The sequence below is a fragment of the Salminus brasiliensis genome, chromosome 20 (assembly GCF_030463535.1).
Source record: "Salminus brasiliensis chromosome 20, fSalBra1.hap2, whole genome shotgun sequence".
Lineage (NCBI taxonomy): Eukaryota > Metazoa > Chordata > Actinopteri > Characiformes > Bryconidae > Salminus > Salminus brasiliensis.
In genome coordinates this window covers 10,325,200-10,342,415 of record NC_132897.1, presented here as the reverse complement: position 1 = coordinate 10,342,415, position 17,216 = coordinate 10,325,200, and the positions used below count along the sequence as shown (strand labels likewise).

General features: G+C 38.7%; 1 protein-coding gene across 1 annotated transcript; it reads right to left on the bottom strand.

The window, feature by feature from the left end:
* Positions 1-9,719: 9,719 nt before the first annotated feature.
* On the bottom strand, positions 9,720-12,953 carry gcnt4a (glucosaminyl (N-acetyl) transferase 4a). The gene is made up of 2 exons (XM_072664824.1): positions 12,794-12,953; positions 9,720-11,691 (listed from the first exon to the last, which is right to left on the bottom strand). The coding sequence occupies exon 2, from the start codon at positions 11,688-11,690 to the stop codon at positions 10,413-10,415; it is 1,278 nt and encodes a 425-aa protein (XP_072520925.1). The 5' UTR covers position 11,691; positions 12,794-12,953; the 3' UTR covers positions 9,720-10,412.
* Positions 12,954-17,216: the final 4,263 nt, after the last annotated feature.

The window sequence follows — 17,216 nt, the reverse complement described above, 5'->3', positions numbered from 1 at the left end:
TTAGGAGCTCCAGTTCCAACAGAACTAGCAATATCTTTGACCACATGATGGCGCTGTCGTTACAGAAATATCTCAACATCTACTCTCAATCTTCTAAGGGCAGGTTTCAACTACTGATTTCAACAAAACAATAGAAAACCTGTGTTATAAAAGCATGACATTTACAAACAACACAAGCTTTTAAAAAGTACATTTAAAACAAGACACTTAACCATACTAAATCTTAAGATGAATAGGTAAATGGGCAAATGATATAGTAATATATATATAGTAATATAGTATATAATAATGTATATAATAATATATAAAACATATTCATCCCATTGGAAGCTTTCACCTTTGATTACTTTTATAAATACAAGAATTACAAGAACTTCAGTCTACACTGCTGAATAAATAAACATATGTAAAACAATATTAAATAAGTGACTGCATAAATATTCCCCCCTTTAAAGTGACCGACCTGATGAAATGGAGATCAGTCAATGTGTCTCAAGTAACTGTAGTATGAATACTCCTCTGTTTTCACTTTGACATTAAAGTGTTTTGCAAATGTGTGTTTAAAAGCCTAATTATATATATATATATATATATATATATATATATATATATATATAGAAGGGCAAAACATCCAAGGGGTGAATGATTTTAGGTGATATTCTTAAGAAACTCTTCATTTTGTCCTCTTTTTTTTGTTTTGTTTACCTGTAACAACTTTTCTTTTTTCAGTGAACTTATTCACCTCATAGCCCCGTCTTCTCACTGCCACCATTGGTCTATGTGTACCTGCATCAACTATTGGTCAAACCGGTTAGGTCCCGTCTTCTCACCGCCACTATTGGTCTATATTCATTACTTTTGGTAAATGAGTAAATATTTATGTATTGATGTTAATTTTCGTTAACAAAGCTGCTTGAGACACTCAACTCCCTTTTACACTCATACATACACACTGCCAAGGTCCTACAACTTAGGCCTATCTATCCTAACCACAACAGATGGCTGTGTCCCCAGTGTCCTTTAAAAAAAAATAGATTTGAAGTTAGGATATTTAAGTATTATATTGTTTACTTTGCTCACAGTAATGTAATAAGACAGCAGAGAATTCACATAAGGTAACCATGCTTTTTCACCTGTCAATACACCAGCACTGGTATAAAGACACAGATGACAGATAGCCCAGCACTACTTTTAATTACCCCCTGAAAAGGCCAGAGAATAACCTGTAACATATAAGAGCCATCTCTTCTGTCCATTTCCACTCCCCCAAATGCTGCTCCCTGTGGGGTGGGTGCTGACCTGTCACCTCCCAGCGAGAGAAAGACAGTAAGGCATAAGACACACAAGCCTTGGTATCAATTATTGAACGAAACCCTGCCAACCTGGTTTCTTTTATTAATGAACTTTTCCAACAACTTGCTTTAAATACCCCTCCAGCTGCGAACCTGGGCCGGCAGGATGTAGAGAAAAGCATATTAAATAGGAGAATATGATACATGCTGTTAACAACTGCGGCCTTGTGTAGCTGAGAACGAGACTAGGTGTTGCGTTACATCCGTGACTCCTTGCAAACCCTGCCAAGGCCCGAGGCTTTGAAGTTTATTGCCATTGTTTAAATATTGTGTGTAATGAATGTCCACAACTAATCCTGCCCACAAGCAAAGCAATCATTTGCTTGGTTAAGAGGCATTCTGATCGCCAACAAGCTCATGTTATTGACACTCTGCTGCATTTCTTAAAGGGCCCATACACAGATCAGCCACAACATTAAAACCACTGACAGGTGAAGTGAATAACATTAAATATCACGTTACAGTGGCACCTGTTTAGGGTTGGGATCTACATATTAGGCAGCAGGTGAACAGTCGGTTCATGAAGATAATGTGTGGGAATCAGGGACAATGGGAAAGCGTATGAATCTAAGCCACTCTGAAAAGGGCCAAGGGGCCAGACGACTGAGTCAGAGCATCTCCAAAACATCAGGCAGGTCTTGTGAGATGTTCCTGGTATGCTGTGGTCATTACCTACAAAAGTGCTTCAAAGGAGAACAACCAATGAGCCAGTGACAGGGTTTTGGTCGCCCATGACTCTTTGATGTGTTTGGGGAGCAAAGGCTTATCTGTCTTCGCTATTTCTCAGAGAAGAGCTACTGTAGCACAAACTGCTGAAAAAGTTGTCTTGTGGAGTCTAGCCTGTTTTGAAAATACATAATAGTAGGAAGGTGGTTTTAATGTTATAACTGATCAGTGTGTTATTAAAAATAAACTTTTGTGCAGTTGTTGTATCAAATTATTCATTCTCAGTCCATATACAGTCCATATCTCATTTGAAATTGATGCTACCGAAATGAATGTGATTACTCATATCTCACTACACAGTAGTTTAGTTTCAGTTGCAGTTGTTTCCACACAAACCTTTCAAATCTGTCCCACTGATTAGTATTCCCACAACATACAGCGCATCCCTAAAATTCAGGATACAGCTGTTGCAGGGCTGCAGCTGTGGACTATTACAGACAGCCAGAACTAAGTATTAAGTATCAGTCCACCTTATTCATCAGAACCAAGCAATGCCTGCAAGCAAATAGACCGCTTAACAGTCTACTGCTTTTCTTTGGTGAATATGGCCACAGCACACCAGCCCCAATATCTTGCAACATAGCTCTCTCACTCTCATGTATTATTGTGTGACTAGCAGAGTATGTGATGTTTTCACTGACACTGCCGCATTGTTTGACGTGTTCATGTACCTGCCCCTGTTCGCATTTGCATTTGCATTGAGTTCAAACTTAGGTTGCTTGACCACTTGAAAATAAATGAAACTAAAATGATTAAGACAAGAATACACAATGACAAAAAAAAACTGTGAGTGGGAACAAAGTTAGTCTGTGTAAGGAGCTGGAGACTACAGGCTGTTCAGTGAGTGAGTAGGGCTTTCTCTTGGGACTGTCAACAAGCTGCTTGTTAAGGAACTATAATTTGGCAAAAAGAAATGTTAACATTAAAACACATTAAATGGTGCGTTCATGGCTTGATTGATTTATTACTTTTTGTTGTACAAAAACAATATAAAACTCTGCTTTGTCACAGTTTTGCTGTTATTTCACGATAACACACTCCCTCTCATCTTCTATTGCTTTAATAACTGCCTAGTTAGAAAGCTTTTCAACCAATCAGAGCTTCTAAAGGTTTAAAGGACTGTAACTTTAAATATTCCTTACCAAGTTCTTCATGTAGTAACTACAGGGACTTCTGTACAAACTGGCGGGGCTATTCTTTGGTAATAGAAGTTTGTAATGACACTTTCGGCCCTTCTACAGGCAATAGGCTATTAAAAGGGTTGAGAGGCACAGTTGTTAACTGAACTGCTGTAGTGGCAGTTTTCGTAATGTTTTTATTGTTGGCTGTTTAACAGAACTAGAAATGGTAATAGTGGGAATAAAAGTACTTACATACTACTCAAAATAAAACATTTAAAGGATACAGTTGGAGCGGTCAGCCAACTGAATGTAATAATATGATAAACAAACATGTTTATTTAACTTGACCCCACCCCTGCACTCCAACGACCAGCAGTATTTTCAGTCATAGCAAGCATCGCTTGCATCGTATTTGTCAATAAGGCACTGCCTGTGTCTGTCTTGGCTGACCTCTGGCCACTGTCCTTGGGCAGATGAGTGGAGGGTGGGGGCAAGTCCCTTCTCACTGTGGAGGGCTGAGCATTGAGGAAGGGAGGATATTGGATAAAGGCTCTTTGTTCCAGTGTCCTCAGACTGGCTCTGGGCGGGCATCGTTGAGTGACAAGGCTTGTCTCGCAGTCGCCATGGCGCTTGCTTGTCTGTCATGGGCTTAGAGGCCTCTGTCATCAGGCACACAATGGGTATGATTACAGGTCTGATTACGCATATGATGACCATAGTCAGAAAAGGCCAAAGAGCAGGCCGGATCAGGCTGCAGTGACTTAGGCAAGAACCATTGAAGGATTCTTGGGGAAAATTGATTGACAATTTGATTATTCTGTGGATTCAGTCTTTATGTACTCTAAACATTGAACCTCCAAAAAGTTCAAAAGCACTTTGTGAGGTTTTTAGAGAAACAAACTTTCTTCATCTGCAGCCCTCCAGCAAATGATTTTGGTGCCTCTATTTTAAGGGTGTAGAACTCTTTTGTTGAAGCAGAGTTTGTGAAATACTTTGTGTTTTAGTGTTCAGAGGTTGCCACGCTGGTTGAGAATGCAGGATTACCACTGAGCGTAAATTACATTTCACGCTGCATCCTGGCCGAGCATCCTGGCCACATTAGATTGTGGTTAGGGTGTGACATTCTGAAATAGCTCAGAGAAGAATTACACACAGGTGAGACCTCATCTATGAGGCCTATGCCAGAACACACACTTCATCTCTCACTCAGAAACCTCCATGTGCTCATACACAGTGTACTGCCACAAGAGTCTGTGTCATCTTAATGTTTGCTGTTTGACACTGGTCACCTTAGCTGTTATGTTATGAACTTTAATTCATTTACTAAAGCCAATGAATGGCCTCAGTAGCAAAAAAGTGTCCTACTTTTATCCATCAAAACATAAAACATTGCAATAAAATAAATATATAATATGTTTTGTATACTTATGAAAACAAATAAATAACTTAATCAAACACACATTAACATAATATTAATTCAGTTTACATAAAAAATCTACAATCTTACTAGATACTCTCCTCCAAGTGTGTCTGACAAGCTTTTTAATAAAATTTATTAAATAGAAAAAATATTAATTATTAATTTGAAGCTCAACGTTTTTGGGTCTTTCAGAAGATCTGTGGTATCTTTGAACTATTTGTCAATTCTAACTAGCTTAAGGTTTTCTTGGGTGAACAGCAAAGCACTTTTGTAAGTCGCTCTAGATAAGAGCGTCTGCTAAATGCCGTAAATGTAAATGTAAGATAAGATCACACTTGGTTCCACACAGACAAAACCACAATATTTTGGTTGAACTGATTTGTGCATATTCACATTTGCATTTAGGCATTTTTAGGCCGTGGTCAATCACCATGTGCTGCTCCTGTTAAACATTCTCCTGATGTATTTCTCTTTGGGAAGCAGTTTAACCAATTGCTGCATGTAGTTATGGTGGACAAGAAGGTGAGACATAAAAAGATTTGTTTAAAGCTGTAAAATCCAGAAACAGAAATGTGACATGAAATCAATTTGAGAATCCTGGTCGGATGAAGACATGTCCGGGAAAGAGAGGATCACATGATCACCCTAACTAAACTGTAAATTTACTAAAATGTAGAAATCTGAAGCATATGGCACTCTGTTCTGAAATCACTGTTATGGTAAACATACAATATATAATATTAATTTTAATTAATTTGACGTGGCAATATGATATCCTCCCCCTAATCAATTGTTGCACAAATTCCCATCTCTACCTTCAATGTTCATAACCAACTTTTTACACCCAATTAACTCATGTCTAATATCCCTCAGTCTTAGCTCCACTTATCAGAGGGGGATCTGTACTCTCTAGTTCAAAACAGAAGCCAGAACTCCAATCCAAATTTCCAAGTTCCCTCCCATTTACAGTCTCCTTCCACATTATCACGTACTAATGACATTGTCATTACAGTTCTGGCAGCGTTTTATAGATTTGTGAAAATTACAGAGAGCCTTAAAACAATAACAACAACCAGTGTGTTGTAAACACATAAATTACATAGAAACATATCCCAGCATCTCTCCTTTATGTGATAAGTGTAAACAAGTGCTTACCCATCAGTTCTAGTCTTGCCCTAAGCTAAATTCTTTTTTATACTTACATTTGATTATATCTAAAGGCCGTTAATAAAACTATCGTACCAGATCCTTTACTTGCTATTTTTGGAGCAGCTGAAGTAAATTAATCTATTAATAAATATAAATGCCAACTATTTCCTTTGTACACCATCAGCCAAACGCCTTATCTTACAGCAGTGGACGTCAGAGGCCAGCCCTCTATTCTATCAATGGCTTTGGGATTTTTCGCTTTATGTTTACTAATAGAGACAATATCTTCCAGAAAACATGACAACCCCTATTTGACAAATGGGCAGCTGGTTGTGTTTTGATTGACATCCCAAGCCTCTGAAAAGTTCAATGTAAGACTTTAATATATTTGAATCAAGTGCGTATAGACATTTATATTGTGAAGTCAATGTACTTATTATTCCTAAAGCTTTTATATGGACTTCTTGTGGGTGGGAGAGATATGGGAGTGCTGTTCCTTGAAAAAATAAAAATGGAAGGAAAAACTGTGGGTTTTTTTGCATACTGTACTGTTGCATCTGTCCTAAAAAATACTTTTAATTATGACAAATTATTATTCAACCACCCTAAAGTGACAGTAGAAAAAACAAAGGTTAAACATTTAGGCTGTATCAGCTAGTTTGATACATGTTACTTAAACACGAGATGAGAAGAAGCACACCACTGAGCACAAAACTTTGTGGTGCAGAGGTCAGGCTAAAATATGTCATTCAGCGTCAGTTCCCTTATTGCTCACTTCAGCATCTGAGGTTCCCAACGCTGATTCTCCGCCTACTCTAACCATGATCTCAACGTTTACTGCAAACCAGCTTCCGATCAGCACAGACAGGAAATTTCTACACACACATCACTGTGATATTTTGTGGCGTTGCAGATGCTATCAAATAAGGAAATGTCCTTCAAGCAGCTCTAACCTTTAGACAGAGCCCTAAAAAATAAAATCAGTCAATGGTTTGTCAGGACGATAATTCTTTGGCTGTCACTTAACACTGTGATGATTTACATAACTATTTACATAAATGCAAAGTGAGTAGTGACTAATGTTGGCATATTTGTCCATGGTTATCATGTGCAGTTTATTGAAGTTCTATGGGCTTATCTGTGGGTTTGTGTAGTATGTTTCACCTACTGAAAAGTTTAAGCTGTAGTCTTTGGAGAAACGCCCACAACCACTCTTCCTTCCCTTTTGACTCTCACTTCCATGACGTGAGCTATGACTTTTGGGCCAGGCGAGAGTCCTCAGTCCAGGTATGGGTGTGACTGACTGAATGTTTTTCTAGACAGACAAAAGAGAACTTGCACCTAGTGGACACAGTAGATTTGAGGATGGTTATTAGGGGTTTCTGCTCCCAAGCAAAGTCTTAGGAACCCAAGCGAAGTCTCAGGAATAACTAGCGCAACCTGAAACTCATGAGCGCAACATTCAAATGAATATCTTGTTTATAGTATGGTCATTTACACAATGCAAGAGCTTAGTCAGAGGCAATACACAGCTGACATTGTGACACAATTCCTCTCTCATCTAAAAGCAGGCTTTACCTTATGGGCAATAAAAGCCATATCACATCTTCATTATTCCACTCATAAAGTTTATGTTTTATATTAGTTCATGCTAGTGTGATGTTAATGCTTCCTCAGTATTTCAGAATGCTACAGGTCTGCACATGCTGTACCATGATTTTATCATAGCAGGGATCTTAACTATTATCTTCGAAAAAGAAGCTCTAAAACACACCTTCCCTTGCGCAATAATGGGGCACAGTGCCCAGGATTCCTTTTTAAGGCAATGACAAAGCAATGTTTTCACTGAGGCACATTATAATCTCAGTATAATGACCTAGTGAATCTGCAATTAAGTCCCCCTACACAACTTTCCTTTTCACCTTCAAATGACATCCCTCAGGTCCAGGTCAGTTGTCAGTCACTTTGTGTAACTGGTTCTGTTCTTTCACATGGGGCCAATTACTATTCCCTTACTGAATCAATTCTACTGGTGCCCACATGTTCCTATCCAAAGTGGAGCTAATTCATGTCTCCTGGGACAGAGAACTTTTCAGATCTCAGAAGCAGAAAGATATAAGCAGTGTCTGACATTATGTAGCTAATATGTCAGGACAAGGATGTTCCTGATCTCTTGTGTGGAACTTGCATAACAACTTCATTTGGAGTTCATCGGGGAAAGGTAGATTCTGTGATACACTGGTATAATAGTACTAAATAAAATTATGAATGAAATGTAAAATATAACTTATTACAAGAAAATAAGTTATGAGAATAAGAAAAAAAGAAAGTGAGCTAACATTATTTAATGGTAATGGTAATTTTTTTTTTACCCCCTCCTCCCCCAAAAAACAAAGTACAAACCAAAAAAACGTACATACACCCAACTCAGGCCTGTTTAAAGCTGAGTCATGGTAAATCACAACTGTCAATAAGGGAAAACATGGTGTTTTTGATACTCGCAGACAGTTTTCTCATACATTAACATTAACAATTGTGCAATAGTAACACTGGAGTGCATGTACATAAATACACATACAGGAAAATGAGTTGCTATGCAAACCAAGCCTTGTGACCACAGCTTTCCCAGATGGTACTGTCCAGAAAAGGGTACCTTATTCTCGATGAGCTAGGAAACAAGCAGGCGTCCATTCTAGGTTGTAAGCTAACCCTATTTCACGGGAGCACTACCTGGGAAAGCAACCAACCCCACCCCTGGCAGTGCTAGGCTAAAAGCTAACTCTAATCAACTGTCTTTAACATTAGAGGATAAGACTCAAATCAAGACTTGGGATAATTACAAAAAACAACAACAATGTTCTTGTAACGGTACTAAAAACTAAGCGTGGCGGTGTGTGAATTGACACAGAGGGAAAACAGGTATGTTTAATTTAAGAGTAAAATCATAGGGTTATAAATAGGCTTGTAAAACAATGCAGCTCTGAAATGAACTAGATTGGAGCAAAAAGGGTCTAGTTTTGGAAGACCAGCAACCACCTACATTCCACTGTGTAGATTATATCATCAACACCGCAACAAGGCTGCATGGGTCACTTGCTATGCATTTTGGTGAAGGCAACTAAACCTGTTTGGCTACTGCAACAGTCAAACCTGCAGCACAATTTAGCCATAGAAATTAACCCTAATGAGGAAGCCCTGAAATCTATAGTTCTATTTTCTGGACATGAGAACTATCAAATACAAAAAAAACAAAAAAAACAATGGGGTGCTGCAGGTTGTATGCAGGACACTCATCTAATCAGGTTAAACAACATTAAATGAGATATTACTCTAAAATAATTCAATTTAATCAAACTCCTTAAACAACAAAAATGTGCTTTATGTGGGTTTTTTTTATGAGCATAAAAATATCGTACATAGTGCATTACTCATGTGAAGGCAGGTTGACGTTGGGCACTTGATGCTTCAGCTCAGGTTTCTAATTGCAGCACCGGTTCAGGTCCTTTTGTTCAGCTATTGACTTACTTAACCAACAAAAAGTCGTGACTCATTTATTATTGATATTACGATCTTAGACAAGGCAAACAACTATATTATAAACTACAGTTCATGCCAGTTCCATGTTTGGAGTCTTTAAGAGCCCAAACATTCAGTCTACAAGTGTTTTGGCTCAAAAGAATATAATAAAAAATTTATATGTCTATATCTCTTAGGTGAATACTTATAGCGTGTGAACTGAACAAAGGATATACAGTAGTTCCTGCAGAAGAAACTTTAGGCGTGTTCATGAGCAGAAAAGTACAAAGGGACAGGTAAGTGCATCACTGTCCCAGTGTCATAAATGTAAGGAATCAGTTATTTTTCTTTTAGGTCATCTTTATTAAAATAAGAGACAAATAGTCATATTTGAGCAATGCAGAATGATAAACGTTTTATATATGAAAGAGAGTTGCTGCTACTGAATATTAACATCTCAACAGTATAAATAGATAGTTCAGGTTAAAATATTTGTGATACTGAAAATGTATCATCATATACAATTACAGTAACTCTTATCCAGGGCAACTTACAAGATCACTGGTATTACAGAGGTGGGCCAGTATAGTGTAAGTAGTCTTGCCCAAGGACTTTTTTGGTGTATTGGTTTAGAGCAGCATAGCAACCCAGACAGGAAATCAAATCCCAGCCTCCCACATGGTGTGGTTGCTAACTGGCACTTAGTGGTTTTTTATCCATTGCGCCACACCAATCATCAATATCTCCTATACCAACAGACTGTAGATTCTTTACACATGAAGAAAAGATCTTCAAGATACAATCAAACAGCATAAATGAGGTAGATTTAGCTAAGACTTGTGCATGTCAAGTTTGTGTAGTTACATAAAACAGCATTCCACAGACATTTCCTTAAGGCAAGGCCAAATCCATATTGTAGTCTTAGGCACTAATAAGGCACTTAAAATGATCGCCTCATCTCACCAATTCTCACCTTTTTCCTCGAATTTGATGACAATGCTTTGATTGTTTTCTACATAAAATCTGTATTAAAGTACTGTAAAGGCTTTAACCAAGTACAAAAGTAAATCCACACACTAGTAGGTCCTTCAACAATATGATAAATATGAATGTCAAACCTCCTGCTTTTCAAGACACTATGTTCAACCTGTGTCGAATTTTTTTCTCCTCAAGTATCTCCTCAAGACATTGAATAAGGACAGGGTCAACTTTGGGATCAAACTTATTTGCAAACCAGTGGCCATCGTCCAGGAGCCACCGCAGTTCTGCAGCACCGTAGATACATACACTGCGCATGTGGGTCCCAGTGCAGGCGGGGTACAAAGACCCTTCTAGATACTCCCATTTCACCAGACGGGTCTTACTCTTCAAGTCGCTGACATCAGGCTCGGACCGGGGGATCCCTCCTGGCACCCCAGGCACTCGTGCCAGTGTGGCCCAAAAGTGCTCATCCGGAGAGTATGTGTCAGCTGACCAGTCTAAGAAGTCTTTTGCCACCTCGTTGGTCTGAACATAGTGGACAAAATCACGCGAAAGGACAAAATAGGCACTTCCAATAAACATCTCAATGCCATGTGGCGGGGGGCTCTTAGCATTTGTAGTCTTGATGGGTAATTTCTGATACTCATACGGAACCTCCTGCAGTTCGTGCTGAAAGTCAAAACGCTCCTTCTTTAGCTGGCTGGGTCGGCTTGACTCCAGCATGTTGGTCCCATTCAGCTTCTTCAACTCCTCCACCAGCTCATAGTTGGACCTGAGTGGAAAGTCTTGGCCACACAAATTGATAGCATACTTCCATTTGACCTCTGAACTCATTAAGTCTGACAGGCAATTAAGATCTGCTCTGAGTCTCGTGATGTGTGCATACTGCACTGACTCCAGTTTGGAGGCGACGAATATGTTTGGGAAGCATTTGGCCAGGTTGTTCACTGCTGCGATGAAGCTTTTGGAGGACTTCTGATCATAATGAATGCAATAGATGTTGTGTGGTGCATAGATGGCTCTAATAATCCTTTCCACCATGGGCATGTTCTTATGCACTACTAATGAGTAGGCCAATGGAAAGTTCTGCTCCTCTTCATTCACAGAGATTTCACTGTAGCCCCTCACTTTAATGTACCTGGGACAATCCTCAGTAAAGGACGCGATGCTCTTGTCATCCAAGTCCACAATGTCTCTGCGCCTTATCTCCAAGGACTTGCCAATTTCTACTGGATCTTGCTGATAAATGGCTTTGCAGTCAATGGCATCTTTGTTAGTCTGGGCTTTGGATGTGCTTAGTGTAATTCCAATTCCAATTCTCACTACAACTTTTACGTAGACGAGCGTCAGCACACACACAATGAACAATGGTACAAAAAATAGGTAGAACCGGTGTCTCCATGAGGCGGCACACCTCCTTTTCATTCTGTGGGCAAACAAAACAAATACATAACTAAAATAACTGTAAGCATTAACAAAAAAGGTATTCACCTTTAGGAGTACATTCAACTGATTTTAAGATAACAAAACAGTGTAGACTAGCTGGGGAAAGAGCAGATTTTGATGCAGGTCAAAACATCTGATTAAACTGGTTTAGCAGAACAGAACGTGTAACACAGCAGAGGTACACTAAACATACAAAAGTATTGGGACACCTGCTCATTCATTGTTTCTCCTGAAAATAAGGGTATAAAAAGAGTTTATCCTGCTTTTGTTGGAGTAACTGTCCAGGGAAGAAGTTTGGAGCATTGCTGTAAAGTTTTGATTGCATTCAGTGATAAGAGTGTTCCAGAGAACACAGTTCCACTTACTTATACCCTCTAGCCCACATCTAGTGTTAGGCATGGTGTCAATAGGTTTATGTTTATCTGCTACAGAAAGTCCTATTGGCACTACTTCTCTACAGGAACTAGACAAGCTGTGTCTGCATCTTTACATCTGTGTCAGAAATTGGTGCAACTTCAAATTTATTTACGTTTACATTTAAGGCATTTAGCAGACGCTCTTATCCAGAGCGACTTACAAAAGTGCTTTGCTATTCACCCAAGAAAAACCTCAGCTAGTTTGAATAGACTTAAAATTCAAAGATACCTCTAAGTGTAGACACTACTAAACAACTACTAATCATTAGGGAGACCAATAGCTGAAAACATTCATCAGAAGGGGTATCCACAAACATTTTCACATAGTGTATTTCTATATCTGTATATCAAGAATACAGTTTTAAGTGTAGATTTTGTATTTCAACCAATGCATCCATTTAAAAGTACAAGTGTAAAGTGATTCAACTCTGTAACCAACGGCTGATCAACCCCATTCCTGGAGGTCTACAAATCCTACAGAACCCTACACCTGCCTCAATGACTGTACTGGTATTACCACAAGCTCACAAAGTACACCAGATGTGTGACATCAAAGTGTGTGTCATTGTGTGACACTGTCAGGTGTGTGAGATCCAGGCTGGAGCTAATCTTGTAGGACAAGAGGTCATCAGCAAGGTTGGGCAGGGGTCTGTGAATGAAACGTACCTTGCTCTCTAATGGTTTTGCTTCCTTTCTGACACATGCCATCAAAGAGCCTTTTGAGTCTTCAACAGCCTGTTTAAGCGATACAACACAGTACAATTCAAAGCCACATTCATGCAAAACGTCACCTGCTTTGAGATTAGTATATTAGTAGTAATCCAGGGTTGTCATACAAGGGTAGACTTTAGGTGCTAGAAGTTTTAAGAAACGAATTAAAGAAAAAAAAAGTTTACAGGAAAGTATAGATCAAATACATTAAATAATACAATAATATAATAAACAATACCATTAAATAATACAAATCAAAGAACGCTGGAAAGAAGCACCCTTGATAACACAACCCACGACCCTCGAGCTGCTGATCACGGTCTATGAAACAGAAGCGAAGGGAACCATCCAACGTGTCTCCTTTCGTTAACGATAGTTAAGTTTCTTTTGCTTTAAAATGATAAAACTACTTACAGTTTCATGTCAGCCACGTGAGAGCTTAGTCCGCGCTCCTAAGTAAAACCACCAAGTTTCATTTCTGCTTATTGGTGTCGAGAGGTAGGCTGTGGGCGTGGCCTTGCCCAGCAGAGGCAGCCAATGACTGAGTTCTTAAAAAAACGGACGTGTAGCACACTGGAGAGATATAACTGTATATAACACCAGTACGGTAGTACATTAGACCCCTAATACATATTTCTCTGTAAGATAAGGGTACTGACTTATTACATTTACTCAACTACATGTGGACAAAAAAAAATAAAATAAAAAATACACATCATACAGTTATGCTGGTGCATCAATGGTGCTTTGTGACTGGTATCATCTCTGACTTTTTAGAATGATCCTTTATATTAGACCAGAATTAAATCTGTTAGAAGAATGTTTCATATCATGAAAAAAATGCTGGATTAATAGTACTTATCACTCTGTTCAAATGTGGTACAAAATGCATATTTGGGTTAACAAATCATATTGTCATGACCTACACACTACAATGTTTGCTCTCAAACATTTTTTCTTAATTCCTCGCTCACACTTTAATAAGGCGAATAATCATAATGTTTAAATTAGATTTTACTTATACGGTATGTAAATATTTGCTGTTTTATCAGTATCACAATTTTAGCACCCAACAGAGCTTTTTTTCTTATATGATTGGTTTGTCAAAATCTTCTTTCAAATTGGCACTGACAATAAACCCACTCCTACGTAACTCCCTCTAACACTAGCAAAGCCCCTGACACTAGAAGGGTAATTATGTAACATATTTCCTCCAATACATACAAATCCAGCCTTTGCAAACCAGGCATTGCCAGGCAGCTGACTCGCTCGGAGGAAAGCAATGGGTGCTCGTGCCCGCTAACAGACAGCTGACATGATTATTTAATAAAATTATGATTATTTAAATGGGAATATACGTATGTATGATGTAGGTATCTAATAAATAAATTTAGGGTGAGGAGGGGAGAGAGGTCCATGTACCCACCCCGAGAGAGCATGGCCAATTGCCATCATTTTGACAGTGACATCGACATGACTCCGGATTCGAAATCACAACCTCCAGGCCCCAGTGGTTACAGATTTGACTGCTAAACCCACCAAACACAGTATTATGGACTTCCTGTTATGTCAGCTGCTGCTGCATATTTAAATATATATATATATATATATATATATATATATATATACAGTCATGCCCGAAAGTATTCATACCCCTGGCAAAGTTTGACTTAAATTTACTTTTATTTAACCAGAAGTTATATTTTTGCCTTGAAACGACACAGGCATCTCCCAGGAGATAACACGATGATGTACAAGAGGCATCATTGTGGGAAAAAGTATTTCTCAGCTTTTATACACATTTGAACAAAAAGTGGCATGTCCAAAATTATTCATACCCTTTGAAAACTGTCACAGTATATGGGAAAATCCAAAGTTCTATACCATTCCAAATAGTCCAAGCTGTTTTAAAGCATCCTAATTACCCTGATTCATTGGGAACAGCTGTTTTAATCAACTCAACAGGAGAAAAACAGCAGCTCTCTGCAGTTGGTTTGTGGACAGTCATGGCTAAGACAAAGGAGCTCACTAAGGACCTGCGGCTGTGCATTGTGGCCGCTCACAAGTCAGGAAAGGGCTATAAAGCCATATCAAAATGTTTTCAAGTTCCAGTGGCTACAGTGCAAAGTATTATTAAAAAATACAAGAAGTTCCGCACTGTGGAAAATCTCAGAAGATGTGGTCGGAAGCCAAAAGTGACACCTGTGCTGGCCAGGAGAATAGTGAGAGAGGTGAAGAAAAATCCAAGGATCACCACCAAGGCCATCCTGGTGAATCTGGACTCTGCTGGTGGCGACATCTCAAGGCAGACAGTTCAACGGACACTGCACACTGCTGGGTTCCACGGACGCAGGCCAAGGAGGACACCACTTCTCCAGAAAAGGCACACAAAAGCCCGCTTGACCTTTGCAAATGCTCATCTGGACAAAGAAGAAGACTTCTGGTGTTCTGTTTTATGGTCAGATGAAACAAAAATTGAATTGTTTGGCCACAATGATGTGTGCACCATTTGGCGTAAAAAAGGAGAAGCCTTCAACCCTAAGAACACCATCCCCACTGTCAAACATGGTGGTGGGAACCTAATGTTTTGGGGGTGTTTTTCAGCCAATAGACCAGGGAACTTGATCGCAGTAAATGGCAACATGAAAAAAGAGCAATACATCAAGATTCTCAACAACATCAGGCAGTCTGCAGAGAAACTTGGCCTTGGGAACCGGTAGACATTTCAGCACGACAACGACCCAAAACACACAGCCAAAGTGGTGAAGAAATGGTTAGCAGACAAAAACATTAATGTTTTGCAGTGGCCCAGCCAGAGTCCTGACTTGAATCCAATTGAGAATCTGTGGAGGGAGCTAAAGATCAGGGTGATGGCAAGGAGACCCTCGAACCTCAAAGAGTTGGAGCTCATCACTAAAGATGAATGGGCAAAAATACCAGTGGAGACATGCAAAAAGCTGGTCAGCAATTACAGGAAGCGTTTGATTGCTGTAATAGCCAATAAAGGCTTTTCTATTAATTATTGAGAAGGGTATGAATAATTTTGGACATGCCACTTTTTGTTCAAATGTGTATAAAAGCTGAGAAATATTTTTTCCCACAATGATGCCTCTTGTACATCATCGTGTTATCTCCTGGGAGATGCCTGTGTCATTTCCAGGCAAAAATATAATTTCTGGTTAAATAAAAGTAAATTTAAGTCAAACTTTGACAGGGGTATGAATACTTTCGGGCATGACTGTATATATATATATATATATATATATATATATATAGCTATATCAACCAGACTGTTATTTACATTATAAGAGCGCTGTCCTTTGTTTTTATACTTTAAAACTGATCTAATTTGTGAACATACATTTCTCAGGACTGTTTGGATACCTTGCCATCTTAGGTTCTTTAGAAATGTATCAGGCTAGTAATTTCTAATAGAAAAGTCCCTCTAAAGCAAAGTAAATCCTCAAGTAGGTTTTTCATCTTTTTTGGAATTCAACTGTTTGACAAAAATAGCAAAACCTCTGATAACAGTAGTTGATTATACTGATCAAACTGATTCTACATTCAAACAGTTTAATTATTAACATTGAACATCCAAAAATAATACTTGCGTGCAAAAGCACAAATTCTGACGTATTTCTCATGTTACAGTAAAATATAACAGTAATTCAAAAGACCCAATCTTCGCTCTCTATGAACAAATGCCAGTATCTGTCCATCATGTAGCAAGGCAGGAACTCTTCATCACGGATCAGGTGGATGGAGTTAATGCTGTTAATCTTTTCTTTAGTCCATAACCCTGTTGAGAAAAAACATTGATGTGATTGGTTAAATGCAAGATAATACTACAGTATTTGAAGAAGCTATTTAACCCTGGACTTTTTGAAAAGGGTAAACACATGGTCTAATTATATGTCGTTTAATACAAATCTTGAGGTTTCATTTGTGAGGTTTTACTTCTAACCACAGCGTATTTTCTAGTTTCTAAGACACAACACCTTCTGGGGCAGATCTGGTACAGGTAAGCTCTGATGCAAGCTCTTGCAGCTGTGGTTGTCCATTTTCTGAATTGGATTCAGCAGAGCAGGTCCAATGTGTCTTTAATCCATGTGCCACCTGTCAAAATCAACATGCTTTATGGTGAGAGATGTTTTACACCAGCTGCTCAGAAGTTAACTTTTTAAGGAACCTTTGTTACTATGTAAGAGGTAAGTAATCTAGGCTGAGTTAGCCTTTTCATAGCTCTGCAGTGAAGTATTAAATTATTCATACACAAATGCCCTTTTCTGTACTGTCTGTTGAGAGCAACCCTGACAGGTAGGCTTTGGTGCAAGAAGCAGGAAAATCCATAATCCATAAATTACAGTGCATTCCTCAC

What these genes read in the sequence shown, in the direction of transcription:
- gcnt4a (XM_072664824.1), bottom strand. Translation starts at nt 11,690, where the DNA reads ATGAAAAGGAGGTGTGCCGCCTCATGGAGACACCGGTTCTACCTATTT.